This window comes from Acomys russatus, chromosome 20 (assembly GCF_903995435.1).
Source record: "Acomys russatus chromosome 20, mAcoRus1.1, whole genome shotgun sequence".
NCBI lineage: Eukaryota > Metazoa > Chordata > Mammalia > Rodentia > Muridae > Acomys > Acomys russatus.
This window is the reverse complement of record NC_067156.1, coordinates 71,636,530-71,656,493: the sequence shown is the minus strand read 5'-3', so window position 1 is coordinate 71,656,493 and position 19,964 is coordinate 71,636,530. Positions and strand designations below refer to the sequence as shown.

At 40.5% G+C, this 19,964-nt stretch overlaps 1 protein-coding gene across 3 annotated transcripts in view; it reads right to left on the bottom strand.

Annotated features, from left to right (window-relative positions):
• Window positions 1-18,847, bottom strand: part of Neto1 (neuropilin and tolloid like 1) — a 117,135-nt gene extending 98,288 nt beyond the window's left edge. Inside the window, exons 1-4 of one of the 3 annotated variants that reach the window (XM_051163885.1) lie at window positions 18,505-18,847; window positions 16,569-16,622; window positions 15,997-16,134; window positions 9,853-10,101 (exon numbers count right to left, since the gene is read on the bottom strand). In XM_051163885.1, the coding sequence (XP_051019842.1) occupies window positions 9,853-10,101; window positions 15,997-16,134; window positions 16,569-16,622; window positions 18,505-18,532 (469 nt within the window). In that variant the 5' untranslated portion in view covers window positions 18,533-18,847. Of the gene's footprint in view, window positions 1-9,852; window positions 10,102-15,996; window positions 16,135-16,568; window positions 16,623-18,504 lie in introns of those variants that run through there. The other 2 variants (XM_051163883.1, XM_051163884.1) reach the window with 2 other exon arrangements.
• Window positions 18,848-19,964: the final 1,117 nt, after the last annotated feature.

Below are 19,964 nucleotides of genomic sequence, written 5' to 3'. Positions count from 1 at the left end.
TGTCTCTTTAATTAATTAATTAATTAATTAAAACTGTATCCTGAATATCTCTTAAAAATTGTTGTAGCCAGGTGGCAGTGGTGACATTTGCCTTTTACCCCAGCACTTGAAAGTCAGAGACAGGAGGATCTCTATGAGTTTAAGGCCAGCCTGATCTACAGAGTGAGTTCCAGGACTGCCAGAGCCACACAGAGAAGCCTTGTCTCAACAAACCAACCAACCAAATAAATAAATGAGTAAATTGTGGTCCTTAATACTGTGATTCCACTTTGTGATGACGTCTGAAAATTAATTTTTTGAAATGAGTGTGTGTGTGTGTGTGTGTGTGTGTGTGTGTGTGCACGTGCGTGCATATGTACACGCATGGGGAATGTTGTAGGTAGTGGGTGAGGGAGTTCCAGTGCCTGTGAGTGTAGATCCCTGCATTGGCAGATGTATAAATATGTGTGTGGAGGTCAGAGAACAATTTGGTGGTCTTTGTAAAGAGCTTTCCTTCTTGATTTTTGAAACAGGCTCTCATTAGCTTGGAGCTCACCAAGCCTAAGGGGAAAGTCCTCAGTGACCCACCCCTCCACATCTCCATTATCATGGCACTGGAAGTACAAGTATATTCCATGCACCTATGTGAGTTAGGAAGATCAAATCTAGGCCTTTATTTACGCATATATAGCAAAATGTTACTGCCTGGGGCTATGTCCCCAACCCATTAGAATTATTCGTTTCTGCTTCTATAAGGTACGCTTTTCAAAATACATAAAAACAAACAAACAAACAAACTGAATTTTAATTGACAGTGAATTTCTTAAAACTGTAAGTGTGTAAAACTCTGATGTGCATGTGAGTCTGGAAAATGACTGCATCTTTCTGAGTACATGCATCACAGATTGCTGTCCTCTCGTGTCCAAATTCAAGTTCCTGGTATCCTGTGAGTTTTGACTTCTATATTTCTGCCAATAATTTCCTTATGTATATATGTTCCACAGGGCATGATGTTTTCTCTCCCATGAGCTCTTCTGCCACTGATGCCCCATTTGACAGTCACTGACACCAAGAGCCTTCTATTAGTCCACTTAGGCAATAGGAACATTTTCTGTAGCATATTTCTCAAAATCTCTTCCAGATTTTTACCACTGTTGATTCCAATTCCATTTTAAAATACTTTCATAATAGCAATTCATTTCCAAGAACTAAAATCACTATTTGTTTCACAACACTTTCAGAATAGATTTATGAAAACCTCAGTGGATTTAAGCAACACACATTATTTTCCATTTTTGGATATTAGAAAACTGAAATATGTTGTCTGTGATCACTTTGGGGGATCTAGAGAACAATCCATTTCTTGTTGTTTCTTGTCTGTTTCTAGAAACTGCCCACATACATCACCTCACCTTATTCTTTCATGCTCCTGTAAAGTTGTTTGGAGTCCTCATTACGTCACCTCCCCTGACACGAAGTACTCTATGTCTTCATTAGAAAGGAAAGATATCTGTACCCACCCAGATAATCTTCGATCAACCCCCTATATTATATTTGACAGATACATGTCTTTAATGCCATATATTGCCTGTGATTCTAAGTCCCCTTTGACATGTAACAACACTTTCATTGAATCTAGCAGTTCCTGCAAAAACATATTGGGGGAGGGGCACATAACCTAATTATTAGTCTACTACACAACACTGATCTGGTCAGAGACACTGAATTAACTGCATGGTTGCCATAGTTACATCACTACTGTATTTAAACTGTAATAATGATCAACAGGGTGGACCAGAAAGACCCACTGATTAAGTAACTGGCAAACAGTGGGATGGAAATCAACTTAAGATGTGGACTCACTTTAAGTACAGAAACAGAAGATTTACTTTTATAGTTATAATTACATCAAGCACATAAGTAGAAGGTGAATCTCAGTTATGGCAATAGTAATTTTTTCTTATAACTCCTTAAATGATTTCATATACAACTAAATTAAGAATAAGTCTGAAACTGTTTATAAAATGCTATGAAAGACAGTGATTCAAGTATGAAGATCTAAAAATACTTCCTTAGGAAAAATGTATATGGAATTCATAAACTGAAATGTATATTCATTAAAAATTCAACAATAAACTAAATGTCAATCAAAAGATTGTAAGAAAGATTATATTAATAAGTCTTACAACTAAATAATATAAGAAGTGTTCATATAAGGAACAAATGCCTGTGTTCTGTATTTTGTTATTTTTAATTGATGCTGCTTATCTTAAAAATTAAAATGGAGGCTAAATGTTGGTCACATGATGATGAATTTGGGTGCCGAGGTGACCTCATGGCTAGTTGAGACGTGGTTTCCACTTATCCTATCAGATCTCTTTTATATAAATTAATAAGTAGTTCCATTTCTGATTTTAAGCTTCTCCTTAGAGATTTAACAATATTTCCTTCACTGAGCTGAGCTGCTTAAACAAATCCTACATAAAGGCGTGTTGTGCGTGACTGGACACAACTGATACCACAACTGAGCATTGGAGACACGTATGATGGAGGCACAAAACTGAGTTACACGTAAATGAAGAAACTTCAGCTTTCACCTTAAGTATTAACATGTGAGGCACAGGTTTGAACAGAGGACTGTATACGTAGAGTCATATCTTCAGTAATAGGTATAAGAGATGAACAAGAAAGCAACTATCTGCCTCATAATGAGTTGGGTGGAGAAGGCATAGACTTTAAGAGGTGAAAAAGGGAGGGAAGAAACAATTGTAAACTGCAGGACATTTCTGACATGAGAAATGTAAATTCTTCAAGTGAAAGATAGCAGTGAAATGTGAGATGGTACCATAGTTTTCTATAATTAACTTTCTTAATATAAACCAACTAAAAGAAATTTCAGTATGTGATGACATTAGTCTTAGCCTCTACCCTTTGCAGAAGGAGCAGCAGCACGGAGCTACATAAACTGATAAGCAAGGAAGGGTTCGATGTGTACGCACAGTGTAATGAACCAGATAGCAAGTTCTCCCAAGCCCTCTGGCTTTTCCCTTTTTGTAGGAAGGAATGAGTGAAAGTTGGGAACCACAAAGTCTTTCTAATCCAAAGAAGATACACAACTCTGTAGGGACCTCTGTGGTCCCACGCAGGATGTACCATGTCCCAAACACTTATTCCAGCCTCAAAATATCAAATATCTGCAAACAACAGACCTGTACCTGGACTTTATCCTAGAGAGAAGCTGATACCTGTATTGTACAGGAAACTGCTCATCAGTCTTCTCTTTCCTTTTACATTGCTTGTGGTGCTCTCGGCACAGATGGGAGCTAATCCTGGAACGTCTCTCCCACTCCCAGTTCTCTCCTGAACACCCACCTAGACCAAGCAGCAGTTTCGCCTCCCTGGCTCCCCACATCTCTGTCTGAGTCCTCTGTAAACTATTGAAGAGCTGAACCGGTTACTTGCCCGGATGACTGAGACTCAGAAACTGAAATCACGGCGTTTCAGATGACCATCAAGGTTACCTGCACCACATTTAAATTGTTGTTAGTGTTTCGAGTTTTGCACTTGTTTCTTGAGAAGTGTGACTCAAAAGGAAATGTGATGTTACTCTTTAAAGTTTATATTGCACAGCAATTCCTAAGATGAAATGAGTCCTAGTTTGAGTCAACATCGTAAAACAATACATTAAAAGACAACACTATCTAAACTGATGCTATCTTTAGTTTCTATGTCAAAAATAAAATTTTTGTTTGTTTTGTAAAGTTTCTATTTTGAGATAAAATTTGATATAATCTCCAGAGATTATTTTTCTTTCATATCAGAATAGATTCCAGAACTGTAATTACCCAACCCCAAAATGATGATGTCCAGCTGCGAAGAGACATCTCAATTAACTTCTCTGCTGACAAGCCTCTTGAGGGGTTATTCAGTCCCAAGTGTTCAGCGCAATGTGCGCCTATACAAGAACAGCATTAAACGTACACAGAGGTTGTATTTATATCTACAGATGTGTGTAGATATATCATGGGTCATGTGCATGCTTGTGTATAAAGATAATAACTGAAAAAAGGGGTTATGAATTTGAAAGAGAGTGGGGGGCAGGAATACTAGAGTAATTGGGGGAGCTGTAAAGACAATATAAACACTATGCTCATTTACAAAATTATCCAAGACTAATAAATTTAAAGTCTCTTTAAGAATTTAGAACCTTTGAAAGTGGTTAAGTGTATAGGCTTTCAATCTTCTCATAAACAGGAGGATAAAGTTTCATCAAATAATTAAGGAAACATTAAAGGCCATGTCTAGTTAATAGAATACTTCATCTACTGTGCACAGAGGTATTTTGGAAATGCTTGTGCTAAATCTCTGCTCACAGTGTACTCTTTGCAAGGTCTTTGAAGTCAATCAGCATCAGTTTGAGAGAGGCCAGGAATTGGCCTATTGTTCCTAAAAGACTTTGAGCTTCTCAGATGAAAGGTGCTATTTAAGTACAACGAATTGTAACCATCCCTGGGTATTTAAAAACTCCACTCACTTCAATGGGCATGACTAACTCAACATCACATCGCTGTTGCTGTGAGGTACAGTCCTTGGCTTCTGTAGTAGGATGTGGGTAACATCTCATGAGAATAGTGTAGAAAAAAATCATCAAAAATGCAAGACTCAGTATGTTTACCCTTCTTTGTAGAAAGTAGTAGGAGAAAAAAAAACCCTTTTTCTGCATTGGACAGTAAAGTAACAGACTAGGAGAAAAGATTGCCTCCACTGGAAATACAACCTCCAGAATGTTTTCCTACACTCAGATGGATTAGCAGTAAAATAAATCTAGAAACCAGTGTTGTTGTTTATTTATGTTTTAACTTGAGGGAACCTTTTGTTTGATGGATTGCTTATATGTATATTATACTGATGCATTTAACATTGACATAAAATCTAGTAAATATTGTACTGTGGCTTCAAATTAAGACTTTAGTTTTATCATTATTTTAGCGGCAACCATGTCTTTTCTTCTTAAAATTAGTGATAGTTCAAGTGTCAAGGGGCTAAAGCATTATTTTCTAGTCAAAATTAACAAAAGTAGAAAAAAAAACTGATGTATATCCACACTTTAATCAGTCATGTTCCTATTACCCTTGGCGATTTGTTTATCATCCATTAATTGAGAAAGCAGTAAGATGGATAACAAGTATTAATAAAAATATAAATGATAAGAAAGCGTCTCTAGGTAATGCCCCTGATTTGGGAGGTCCAATGGTATAGCTGTGTTCTTCCACTTAAGTTAGATTTCTAGTAGCAAAAGAAACTATGCCAAGAAGGCAGCTGGCTGTGGGGAAGTGTTATCCACTGCTCAGAAGGTTTAGGCTGAATTTCCAAAATGTGGAGAGGAGAAACAACATTCCTCATTTGAAACATTTTACATTAGTTTCTATTTTTATTTTTCTTTAATAGTTTGTTTATATAAATAATACCAAAAATCCAAAATCTGTTTTAGAAAGATCTTTAAGTTCTACTGATAATCCTCAATCAATTTTTATTATAGGTCTATCTGGGCTCCAAGAATACCTCTTCGCCAGTCATTCAATAACTGGGGTACCATTCTTTTTTTTTTTTAATTTATTCTTGTTACATCTCAATGGTTATCCCATCCCTTGTATCCTCCCATTCTTCCTTCCCTCCCATTTTCCCATTATTCCCCTCCCCTATGACTGTTCCTGAGGGATAAAGAAACTGTGGTACATATACACTATGGAATACTACTCAGCTATTAAAAACAAGGAATTCCCGAAATTTGTGGATAAATGGATTGAGCTAGAAATGATCGTAATGAGTGAGTTAACCCAGAAGCAGAAAGACTCAAATGGTATATACTCACTTATATCTGCATACTAGCCCAAGGGGCATGTCCCACGAAAGCCTTCACTTACCAGGAAACTGGGACAGAGGGGAGGACATCCTATTGGGGTACCATTCTTATAATTTGATTTGTATTGCTACAATTTTAGTCAAAGTCTTATAAATATTACTAGTTGTTTGATTTTCTGTATTGTGTTATTATAAGTATTTTTTAACAAGAAACCTTATTAAATGAGAAAGTACTATGGTTCTTTAACAGTTTTTATGTTTAACATGATTTCTTGTTGAGCTGGGTATGTGTGATCATATTTTACAATGGTTAGACCTTACCATTTTTAATGTCTTAACATTTATCTGCAGTGTTTCATTTTATTTCTTTTTTAGTTTCATTTTATTTCATTTTTGTTTTGTTTTGTTGAGACAATCTTTCTCTGTGCAGCTCTGAAAGTAATGGAGCTTGGCACATAGACCAGGCAGGCACTCAGGTCACAGATATCATCTACTTGTTTCTGCCTCCTTAGTGCTGCAGTTAAAGGTGAGTGCCACAGCATCCAGCCACAGCCACACAGCCCAGAAACTGCCATGGCTGCTGTCTACTCAGTGCACAGGGTGCATGGAAAATCTCCCTATATTCATCCTCTCTGAAGCACTCAGGGACTCCGTTGCCCTTCTTCAATCTTCACTCTTTACAGACCCTAGAATCTGAACTAGTTGATAACTTCCTCCTCTTCACCATATTTCTTATACAGTCTAGACCCCTGTCCCAGGTGATTCACCCTTGTCCTCAAGACACCTGAATGATGATGAAACAGGAACCAGAAATAACCATCAGTGAACTAAAAAGTAAAGAACCGTTAAAATGTGTAGGAAAAAGAGAACACCTTCCTCAAGACCGTGTCCCTGGTATTTCTGTTGGCCATCTTCCTATCCTCCCAGCCCAGGCATGCTGTCCAGTTGACTGATTTGCAGATATTACTGAGATTCAGAAGCCCAGACACCAGGGCCAGCAGGAGCTGGAGATGAGAAGGCTATTTGCTTCATTTTTGAAGTGGTTAGAAAAGAAAGTCAGACTCTCAGATCTTGGGAAATAGAAACAATTTTGGAACTGACTGAAGGCACAAATGATCATGCTAGCAAGGGAAGATGGAAGCGTGAAGGCAAGCAGAAAGGAGGAGATATGAGGATGAGGCAGTGAGCGCTTGAGGTCTAAAATGGACTGGGAAGCCGTGGTCCACACTGTAGTGAGAAAACACCTAGTGTCCTAGCTCAACTTCAAAACTAAGACTGTAATCTGGATTTGCAGGTCTTTTGCATGTAGCAAACATTGTGCTCTCTGAGCCTACAAAGCCTGACTGGAAATGCATCCAGATGACAATGTGTTTGGATTTTGGATATTAGATACTCTCTTATGTAATATATAAGGGAAGTCACCTGACCTTCCTGTGGTTATTTCTTCTTGGATATATTTTATCATCACAAATAACTGTAACTCCTTCCATTGTGATATTAGCCTAAATAAGGAATCTAACAAAAAGTCATCTGACATAAGGACTAGGTTTTTTTCCTCATAATTTTAATACACATTCAAAGGTCACAAAAAGCAGAGACAGGATGCCTAGTTTTTGAAACTTTCTAGGGTACTTGTTTCCCCAATAACATCAAAATATCCTTACTTTTTAAGAACACATCAAAACTTAGCTGAGAGAATTGAGATCTTACAAACATTCAAAAAATTCAAATTCATAACTGTATAGCCATTGACTTATCCTCAAATAATTCAGAGGTAATCAATATTATCTCTATTTATACAAAATAATGTAGCAAAAGAGAAAATATTGTGGGTTATGTCTAAGGTTAATGGCATTAAAACAAACAAACAAACAAAATAAGGCCTTACCTGGCCTTAAAGTTGATGTCCCCTCGGCTGACCCAGATCCCAGCTGTGGAGCAGGGGCGTTGGCCCTTGCTCCACCTTCTGGTTGTACTTTGATGACAACATGATTTATACAGGACTTTGTATCATGAAATCAAATGGAGGAACTCTTCTCTCCTCAGTTTTCTCAGCTCACCAGGTAGAATTTAAACTACAGCCCCTAAGGGAGATGGGCTCTAGATTGAAATGCTATCTGAGCATTCACAAGGCTCTGCCCTCTGCCATTGCTTCCTCAGCCACAGCTCTTTACCACAGATCTGTAGATGGCTTTGCCTCACTGGCTAGGCCATTGGTGATATATCTTGTGATGTCATAGAACTGTTGCGGGTCCCCTCCTTACTGTCCCACTGTCTCTCCTATGCCAACTATTCTCCTCTGTGTTTACACGAATTCACCCAGTAAAGACAGACACCTGGGCCAACTGCTAACGCATCCAGCTCCCTGATAGTTTCCTCAGGTTTCTTCTGACTGAGTTGTCCCTGGTGATAACATCTTGTATCCAACATGAAGGATGTAGCTCTGACTAGCCCACAGAAGCATCTGATACCGGCTTCCACAGTGACTGGTGAAAACTGGGATAATATAGAGGTGCCATGGTTTATGTTAAACCACAAGATGCTGGCAGTATGGAGCACCTTGCAGCAGTGGGAAAGGTTCCGGCTGACCCGACAATCTTTAGATGAGCATACTTTCTGCCCTAGAGGTTATGTTCGCAGTCAACACACTCAACAATGCAAACATACTTATAAAACCATTTTTCATGTAAGCATTTTTATAGGTTACATTCAAATCCAGCACAAATAATATGCTAAATAAAATAGAATAAATGTTCATATATTTTTGAATAATGTCAAATTAGTTTGATTTGGCATATGAAATAGCCATGGTTTTCTTTGTGCATCTAAGCTTTATAAAAAGTGATTAAGAACCACAATCTCACAGTGTTATCATGAAGTAGTGTAGTGCCTAAGGCTAAGCCACATGATATATTTAATACTCAAATTATTTAACAAAGACTATATGACATAATGTAAACCAATCCTATGTCAATTGTCTTCAAAATTGTGAAGTTTTTGTTCAATAAAACCTTACTTATACACTGTATATGCAATTATTTTCTTTTGTGGTACTGGGGACCAAGACCAGAGCTTCACACACGCTAGGCAAATACTCTACCATCAAGCTATCCCACAGCCCTCTACTTTCATTACAGGAAAATAGCTTCAAAGATTTGCCTGTTTTGTGTTTCTTCTTGTCTATTATAATTGGAGCAAAATAGCAAACAGGGAAGCGCCTTTGGCCATGTTTAAGTTTTGTGTTGTGTGTACCTTGAATGATTTTCTCGGACATGAAATAAAGTGGCTTCGCTTCACCAAAAATCAATTCATGAGTAGAGGATGATTGGGGGCGGGGCTTAAGAATATGATACTACACTTTTGTAGCAATGAAAGATGACTGTCAACATCACAGAACCCTTTGAGTGGAAGATGAAAATAGACATAAGCTGAGTAAGTCTGTGATCAGTCTTAGTGCCAGATACACCACATATGAGATGCTGGCTCCCGTAAGGCTCACGTGTCATTTCCTCAAACCTCTAAAAGAATTTCATTTCTAAAAGGAGAAATTAGATAACTGTATAGAAGGATGTGCTTGCCTTATAAATAACAGTTTTCAGAGCAAATGAATTTTTATTTTCAAGTTCTTAAAATTTATTTTAAGGAAAACCCTTTTTAATATTACAATTGTCCCTTAAAGCTTTGTGAGCCCCTACCTAAAATTAATCTCCACATTACAGATTGTCTCTCAAATTACACATATCAATATGATGGAAGTCAATTCAGTTGTGTTCATGGTGACCACACAGAATTCTGATTCCTTCTTTGCGTACCCAAAGGTAACCAAGAATTAAGGATTTCTTTTTTTCAGAATTGGTAAAGCCTGCAGGAGGAGGGTTATAAATTGGACTTTAAATGTAATTGAAAACATCACCGAAAAATATTAACATCTTACAGTAGATTTTAAACTCTGAAAACAGAAAAACAAAAAGGAGGAAGTAAGAAAAAAATGGAAAAGAGGCTTTTACTTACCAGGTGTGAAATTATACCGAGCTGAGAATCCCATAGACTCCAGCTCTCCATCAGCAAAGAATTTAATCCACAGGAATCTTCCACTGGATTTTATCACAGGTGGATTCTGCTGCCCACAGAACCGCCCAATTATCGGAGAAAAGCCAAAAGGTCCATCTCGAACTTCGATGTGATCAAATTTGCATTCCCAAGATGGTTCAATGGAGTACTTTTCATCAAAGTAGAGTTCAATGCACTGCCTTGGGGCAGCTGTAACAAACAAAAGAGAGCTTACTTGTAAAAAACTGTTTCTTAGATCCCGAGGAAGATTTACTGACTTTGTATCAGATCCTATTTGTATAGTATTCAACAGAACCCTGCAGAAGAGCTGTATGGAAATGCACTGGGAGGCTTAGTGCTGTAGGGACTCATTCACTAAAGAACACCAAAAGGCTGGCCTTTAAAACTGATGACCTTGCACAAAATGCTACTGTAAGGCAAAATGACTGCCATGGCACAAAGCCCCCAGTTAGCAACGCTGTTAACTCATGCTAGAAGATGTAGCAGTGTAGCTCTCACTTTTCTTATGATCTGTAGTGTTCAGGTTTATAGCCAGAAACCACCTGAGAATTATCCCTAAGACGGTCACACAACCACTGCAGTAGTTGCAGCTAGGTGTTCTGCTTAGCTCCAAGATATTAAGAATAATGGTCCCGGAAATAAAATGCGAACCTCATCATTCTAAACTTGAACTTCAGTGGCATTCTCATGTACTGAGCTGCAGACCAACGCACTTGCCAGCTAGAGGCCTTGAGAACACCGGACTTCCACGCTCTCACCATTCCTGAACCAGCAGGTGAAACACTTGGACCACGTCTTGTTGCCTAAGGCAAGGTCCACTCCAGCTGCTCTGCATTTGCTCACTCCCCCCCCCCCCCGCAGTGTCTGCACCCTCACAATTTAACCTCTCCTTATCAAAGGAGCACTTCCTTTAATTTCTATTGTTTACTTTTGTTCATTTCTGTTTTCTGTGCAGGTGATTGAAACCAGTGCTTGTCACATAATAAGAAAATGTTCTACCACTAAGATACATATCCGATTTTCTAAGACAATCTTGTTTAGCAAAATTCCTCTCTCAGACTGTTCATCAAAGCAAGTTCCTTGTTACCTAAGCACAGTATATGTCATCAATTATTTTTTTTAAAAAATTAGTTTGAGTAAATTAAAAATAGTTTACTTTTATAAATGTTTCTGCAGCTCTCTGAAATATAGAAGCATGTGATAGCCTGGTAACCTTATAAATCACCACGCTAATACACACTTAATATTCCTTCACACCATTCCTTTCTACGACCAAAACAGTACTAACTGCAATTCCTGTTATACCCAGCTATAATACACTATAATGGCATAACATTAGTAGAAATATCAGTGCACATATATCCAGGCCAGAAACCACTGTTTGCTTGAAGCCTCCGTGAAGAGCTTCCTTTTTACCAGACCTTCTGCATGGACTAACCCTTCCAAAAACTTGGGCACAGCAAATCCTGCTTCCTATGTGGCCAACAGCTGTTCTGAATGCCTGGTGTCCATACTCTTCTGTTCCTTAAATGTGTATTGATCATCACAATCTGTGACCTAAACATTAAATTTGTGCAGGCACGGATGCCAATGATTTATCTAGAATTGAGATATTTTATAACTTAGAAATTGGAGACTTTTGTAATAAAATATAAACTCACTGCTCTTCAAGTCTAAAATTGAAAATCAATAGCAAAGAGGTCAGCATAAGTTTAAAGATTATTCTCCAATATAGATTTAATCTGTAAAAACATTGCCAACTCATTATCCACTGGGGAAAAACATTTATAACTCAGGCCACATTTTATCCGACATTAGTACACATGACAAAGGTCAACAGCCAGAGGAAGTATGAGAGAGTTGAAAGAATTTTTGTTAAATGTTTAAAACTTTCAAATTGAAAAACATCCTTTAAAACTATCTGAGAAATCATGTTTTTACACAGCATATGCCTCTACAAATATAAAGACAATTTTTTTAAGAAATGGGATCTGTTTATAAACATAGCACTAAGTGTCTTGTTTGAGTTCATTATTACTCTACGCTATGAGCCTGGACATACATCTGCCCTTTGATAAGCATGAAGAGGATTTTAATAGGAAATAAACTACTGCAGCATGTCAGAAGTCTTAAGCTAAGGGAAAGGAGACCAAGAGCACTGTCTTGTGCTAATTTACTTAGCATCTAAAGTGTCATCACCTATCAACTATATCCACCTGTACCCTCTACCAGGAAATAGCCATCAAGTGTGAAGAAAACATATTTATTCTTATCTTCATTCCTCTTCTGGCTTGCACTCTATCCAACAAAGAGAAACATATGACTCAAGTCTTTTCAGCATCACATCCTCATGCACCTTCTGGAGAATTCTGTTATACATGCATAATTAACTTTCCTTTCACTCAGCATGCTGAAATTGCCTACACATAAAAATCCCATGAGCTAAAATTTTAGGAAACACCAACTAACTTGCTGAAAAGTAAACGTGCTACCCAGAGTTGTTATCGTAGACGTACAAATGTGTGATTACAGTGTGGACAAGCTGAATCTCTCAGGGTCCAGCTCTATAAACTTGCTTTTTCCCTGTCTTCAACTTCTCAGAGTAACATCCTCCTTCTTTCTGTTTTCCCTAGCCAATGAAATTGCTTTAGACTTCCATCCATCTCTCTGAGACTCTTGGGATGCAGGGTCAGTGCACACTCACTTGGTGCACGTGCATTGGTCTCTCCTCATCTGAAGGAGTGCCAATACTATCTGAAACCCATGAAAGCATCTTGCTTTCCACAACTGAGAATGTACATGGTTTTTGCTTTGTTTTGTTTGTTTGTTTACGCTTTATCTTACCTTAAGCAGTTGGGCCTGCCTTTATCCCTCTTAGCGTTGTTACTTGTTGCTATTATAAAATACCTCACCAAAAGCAACCAGGAGGAGAAAATGTTTATTTAACTCACAGTTCCAAGCTATAACCCTCACTGAAGGAGAACATGAAGGCAGCAGCTACTCAGTCACATGATTGCCCAGGGAGCAGAGAGCAATAAAAGTAGGGACTGGCTCTTCCCTTTTACAGTCAAGAGCCAGTGCCATTCACTTGCAGGACGGAATTTCTCACCTTGGTAAGATATACCCTCATAGGCATACCCACAAACTGCTCATCTGCTCAAACCTCGGTCACTGAGACTACCTTCACAGGCATTCTACATTGTGTCAACAATCAAAAAAATAACAATGCTCTCCTTCCCTCCGATTTCTAATTTACCTATTTTCTACTGATCAAACAATTCCCTCTAGCTATAGGTATGTGTAATTATCCTCATTAAAAATGTGTTTACTGTGGCCCCTGAACCCTGCATCTTCAAGTATTGTCTTCCCTCAATCTTCTCGTGACTGAGAGGTGCCTCCCTCCCACTCTTGTTAACCACAGTACTCATCCTAAAGTCATAAGCAGACTCTTAACTGCTTCATGTAATAAACACATATGCCTGTTTGCCTCGTTTTTCCTTGTAACAACTGTCACTTGGAAACCGACTGATTATTGAATCTCATCTACAGGGACTCCGTGACTTCCCTATGTGATTCCCCTGCTTGTCTGAGGCTCCTTCTGAGACATAATACAGAGAGACATCTTCCTATTCCTTCCATCCCAATATGTTATGCTCCAGAAACACATCCCGAGCCTCTCTTTATTCACGTGATATCAGGGCATTGGGTGTTGTTAAAACCCAATGGGATGATTTTGAAATCAGATGATGCCAGAACCTCTATGCCCAAGGAAACAGGCATTCTAGGCAAAGCCCCAGACATCTATATTGTTAATGAGTTGAAATATTAATGTTCTAAATACCTTGTTCAGATATTTTTATTCACATGAAACCTTTACAAGCAATCTCTGTATTTTTATTCTATAAAGATGAAGAATAAACATAGAACTAAAAGTCCACATATCTCTTCTCTCCAGGGAACACACCTATAAATGGCAAACTTGAGCACTGTAGTATCTTTCAAACCCTGTTCTCTCATCTCCCACCCAATCATTTGCATTCAAGCTCCTAAACACATCTCACTTTCCCGGTTTGCTCTGTCACCCTTGCCAATAGGTCCAGTCCCTTTTAGTGGGCCGTGTTTAGTGCCTCCTTGGTTGGTATCCTTTCCCTTCACGTATTTTCTCATTAGTTCTGTGAATTCTCAGTGGTACTACATTGCCTACAATTACTGTATGAATTTCAAAAGGTTTGGCCCCTAAAATCTTCTTTTTAGGATCATCTCTCTCTCCTACCTTTTCCTCTCTTTGCCTTGGTAGGAGTCCTAGGTCCCACTTCTCTGCCCACGGTGGTCTACAGAAAAGAGCACTACCACCGATGCACCCATAAACAACAAAGGACAGCATCACAGTTCTGTCTTCATCTTCTCAGCTCAGCCGTCCTGCATAAGCTCTGAAGGCCCTGAGCTGCTCAGACTCCCCAGGCCATCTGACAGCACCATAATTCTAGCGTTTTGAAAGCTGTGTTCAACGCTGACTGCAAATATTCATAAAGAAGTGGCTGCAGCGTCATTTGACTTGAACGAGTGGGGTCCTCGTTCAAGAGTTCAAACACTCATAGCAAAAGAGTAGTCTCTTCTCTTTTCCTCATTTTATTTTGCTTTCGCTCTAAATACAAAAAAGAAATGAGACCATCACACTCAAGGCTGACAACACTTGCCACCAAAGTAAGGCACAAGTTGGTACAGCTGGCAGGCAGTACTTCACTTCCTAGTTAAACTTTTAGGTATGATAACTCACTCTGATGGTCTTCTCTCATAACCTAGCAGTTTTAAATACTGCTCTTTCAAATACACATATTTTGAATCTCAACAAGACCTCTCTTTGCCTTTAATTCCTAATTAACAAAGTTAAAATACCTTCTTATGAGGAAATGTTTCAAAATTTAGTATGTTCTTCAAAAGTTCATGTTATATCAGTACATATAAGTAATAAATAGGTAACATAAACTTGGTGAAAATAACAGCTGACTTCAATCATGGGTCCCAATGTTTTCATTTTTTTTAACAAGCCAAAACTGACAGATGTCTGTTTTAGTTCATTTGTTTTATCCTGTAAACAGCAAAGTTGATGTACTTTGTGTTATCTTTGATTAAAAAAAAAAAACAAAACCCCACTTTAAGCAATGCAAGAGGAAGAGGAAGGTTCCTGGCATGTATGAAAATGAGAATAATAAAAAAAAAAAAATCAGAGAAACAGAAACCAGAGATTTTTACAGCTATGCGATTGTGACTCTGGTGTGAGTACACACTCCATTTTCACGGTTTTCCGAACACCGCACCTTAGTCTGCAGCTGCGCATGGTGTGCATGACAGTAAGTTCTATCTTATTTGAAACTAACACTTAAAATTTACCTTTATCACTGGGAGGCAATGTTCACATATATCAAATGCTTTCTCTGTACATAATCAAGAGGTAGCTCAAGGTTAAAAGAAATGGAAAATATTCAGAAGGGTGAATCTTTTTTTTAAAGTACATTTGTCCTTCAGGTTGGAAAACAGATGAAATCTTCATAAGTTAGAACCCAGACTGACTTGAAAATGTGATTATGTCACTTGCAAGTACAGAAGAAGCCAAATGACATTCAAGTGAGTGTTTAGAAGACATGATTATAGATCCACCTTAGATATTTACATGGTTATTGGTTGCTTGTTAACACTGAAGGAAACACTAACAAAGAATAGTTATTATAGTTATTGTTAAACTAGTAAAATACCAGTTTCTGAAAATGTCATAAATCAGCATAGCCTGTCAACTACACAATAATTCTATTGTTTTAGAGTACTGCAAAAGAAGGTTTTTGTTTGTTTTGGACTTGTTTCATTTACCAGATTTATGTTTGCTCATAACTCATTTCTAATCATTTCAGTAATAAGCCTGATTCTAGATTCAAGGTTATTTGCTCATTGAGAGATGCCTGTGTTCAGTATCACTGGAATCAGTTTTGTAATGTCTCCGCGCACATCACACACTTGGGGCTCTCATGTGCCTGAAAGGAGCCCTGCTTCGGCTTGTCTCCCTGGCTCTGGCATTCCCTCCATGCTTACCTTCTATGATGTAGACACACTCTCTGTCAGGGGGGTACTTGCTGGGATAGTTGGGAGAGGTAAACACACCTCCCTCTGCGTGCTTTGTCCAAGTTCCACACTGCACTGACTTCTGTGTTTCCGAAGTGATTTGTTTCTCTGTAAAACACAACAAATGTTTAAAAGAAAATATCGCCAGGTGTGGTGGTGCACACCTTTAGTCCCAGCACTTGGGAGGCAGAGGCAGGTGGATCTCTGTGAGCTTGAGGGCAGCCTTGTCTACAAAGCAAGTCTAGGACAGCCAAGGCTACACAGAAAAACCCTGTCTCAAAACAAACAAACAAACAAACAAAAACAAAAAAAAGAAAGAAAGAAAAAGAAATATCACCCAGTATTTTATAACACACACACAAAAAATAGAGACGATACTCTCCTAATATCCATTAGTAAATTAATTTTGAAATGGTCTTTTAGTCAAAGCCAATTATTTATACTATAAGATGTTCAGCTGTTCTGGAATACAATGGGTATGGTAAAATAGGAAATTCAAAATAATTAAACATCTGCATTAGAAATTTTCCAAAGAAACACACCTGTTCCTTTCTTGGTTGCTCCAGCAGAATGCAGGATGATTACACTTGCTATAACTGAAACAGAAAAGAATATGGAAACTTAGAATCCACCTCAGAAAGGACCAAATCTTATAAAACTGAAAGACATCTTACAGATAAGAGGATACCAAAATAGAATAATGTTATCATCGCAAATCCTACAACCGTGACTCAGAACTTTGGGAAACTACTTCAAAATGTTCAAAGGAAAGCTTGGGACTCCCAACAGGAAAGCACTTCCTGTCGAAGCTGGACTGTACTCAAACTCCTCAAAGCTTTAGACAGTGCTGCAGAGGCTCTGCAAATTTTACACAGACTGCAGTGAGATTTCAAGATCTCTCCTCAGTAAAGGACCCTTTGTTAACAGCTTTGTGGGCGTCCTTAGAGGAGAAGAAGGGCCACACGTAGAAGAAACAGAAAATCAAAGGGCCAAATCTCCATGACCCGTGCTAACACATGGCCAATAAACTTGGATTTTAGGACACACATAGTCACTCCAAGCCCATGACAGGTGGGGTGGGAAAGCAAGAGAACACAGGTCAAAGTGGATTGGTGGGAGTTCTGCTTGCTTGTGTTAGGTTGGTTGGCTAAAAAAAAAAAAAAGTAAATCCCCACTAGTTCCGTGTGCGACCATCCCTAACTGTAAATCCACCATTTCTAACGTGAACTGTGGCTCTTAGTTGACTATCATCCGGAAAGCACACAGCAATTTTGAAAGAGGGGGTTTCTAGAAGCATCCACAGAGTCAATTCAGGATCGGAGACTCTGGTCTGTAACAAGAAGAAATCTGCAATGCCACAGCAACCTAAACTTCTGTTTCCTTCTTCCTACTTCTCTCAAAAAATGTCTAGAAAACCTGAGACGAGAAAAGTGTTGTTGTTGTTGTTTTTTTTAATCTCTTCTTGGTAATAACTAACATTTCTTCTGTTTCATTTTAATTATTTATTTTGACCAATTATATAAAATATCTTCCTTTGCACATTTCCACCTAAAGCTAATTTACGGAAAGGATGTGGAGGAATAATTCAGTCATTTCATCACAGATGCTTAAGTATCAATGCGTAAAGATAATTTCAAAAACAAAAAAATCTGGATCTTGACATTAAGTTTCGACGACTTATAAATTGTGGTACTTTATACTTTGGCCAGAAGATTGGTCACCTGCGCGCGCGTGTGTGTGTGTGTGTGTGTGTGTGTGTAGACAGATCTTTCCTACTAACTTGCTGTCTTTCTACAACTCCCTCCCCCACCAGAGGCATCCAAAGGCTCAAGGCATACTGTCGTGCACACTTGACCCTCTTACCCTGCTTTGATGAAAACATACAGTGTTGAACTCCTGGATTAAGTACATCGCTTAACTGAGAGCGGCACAGGTTCTGTCAACCACGTCTTTAATGACTTCTGATCCTGTTTGCCTCCAGTCCTTTCAGCCTAACCCCCAAGCATTACCACACTCCAAGGCAGAATTACAGCAGGGGCTGGCATACACTCTTCCTAAAGGCCCCGGGTTCAGGTGTACACTAGCTTACCTGGACCCCACGAAGGAGGACTATTCCTTCTTGCTCTGCAAGGATCAATCCTGCTGCCTCCCTCTTTCCACCTGCGTTCTCTCTGGGGCCCAGCATCTCCTGCACGTGTCCACTTTTTAACTACATGCTCCTCTGAACCACCCGGAGATCCTGGCTATGGAGAGATGGTTTTCCCTGACCAACTCTGAGGTCCAGCGCCACTCTGTGCGCCGCCCCCGCCGCCAGGCTGTATGATGCTGCAGTACTGAAAGTTTACATCTGCCCCAGACTCCAATGGACTGCGGGGTCTGGCTGGAGTGGTTGGCAGGGCTTTTCCCGGAGCATGGGTCTGGGAGGCAAGGTGGTGGCATCACCCCGAGATCAGATTGGCACGCTGGAGAGGTACTCACTGTGAAACAAACTGCGTCCATAGATCATGTCTGTGCGTTACACCAGAGGCTCCAATCTCCACTAATTCCATTTAGAAACGGGGAGACTTCGGTGGTGGGGAGAGGATGAAGTCCAGAGATTTTAAATATGCAAACCACGGGCAAAATACAGTAGGGGGAAGCGACAGAGGAAAGAAAGCGATCGGAACTGATCTGTCTTCCGCCCTTGGCTGCCTCTCGCCCTCCTTTGCTCTCTCACCGCCTCGAAGCCAGCATCTCCACCATGACGCTCGCATCACACCCGGGCGCCGACCGCCACCATGAGCACCGCCGGCGGCAGCGCCCTCCTCCTCTGCATCATCGCCGCCGCCGCAGCTGTCAGGAGGACGCGGCGGGCAGTAGGCGCGCGGGTGGCGGCAGGCGCGGGGCGAGCCCCGGGGCGCCCGAAGCCGGGACCCGACCTGGGCCGGGCAACAGTAAGGGCAGGGCGGGGGCCGGTCCGGATCGACGGCAACAACTGGGCGGGCGACGGCGAAGGCAGCGTCAGGGGCTTGCTCAGTCGCCAGTCTCATCCACCAGGAGCACCAGGTCCGAGCAGGGTTGCCGGGAGGATGTCCAGCCGCAGCCCTCCTCTCTCCAGCCTTTGAGGGTCTTCTGCTGAGGCATTGAAAGCAGGAGACGGGGGTCCGTCATGGGCTCGTCGGGCTGCGCGCCACCTCTGCGATCTTGCAGGAAAAGGAGCCCGGGGTGGGCGTCTGGTGGGGGGAGGGCGGGGAAGGGCTCAAGGGTGGTGGAGGGGAACACGGGGGTGGTTAAAGAGGGAGGGGAAGAGAGGGAGGGAAAGATCAGGAATATGGCAGAGTTACCAAGTGAGCGCCTTAGTCATAGCTCTGGTTTGCCTGACCCTCCAAGAAGCCCGAAGCCAGGGTGAGACTGGGCAGCTGAGCACAGCCAGTGGCCCCTGGGCTGCTGCGGGGCGGAATGGGGCGGAGGCGACAGCAAGGACATCACAGCAGCTTGGTTCTTGGGGGATGGGGAGGGGGTGAGGACCAGGCTGGGCTCCTTCACTCAGCCAGCTCAGGTAGTAGGGGCTAGAGGAGCTTCTCGAATTACCTACTGCTTCTCAGAAGAGGGTGAAAGGCATGGAAGGGGGAGGGGCCCCTAGGAGAAAATGCCTCTTTTGAGTTTGGCTTTTCACTTTTTAAAGGTTAGAAATGGCCCCTGTCTCCAGTTCCCTTTCTAGCCCACTCTCTTCTGGAGGGGGGGGGGGGGGGGGGGCGGGTGAAGGCTTCACCTTTCAGCTGGCTGGCCTAAAAGCGGAGGCCCGGGAGCTGGAAGAAAAAGGAAAGCAGTAAAAGTTTTACGATTAATCACTGGAGAAGACTCGCCCCAAGCCGCTCCTGCAAAGACACAGTCCCTTGAAATGTACTTTCTCGGAAATATACTAAAAACCACCATCAAAAAGCAAACACGGATCTCTC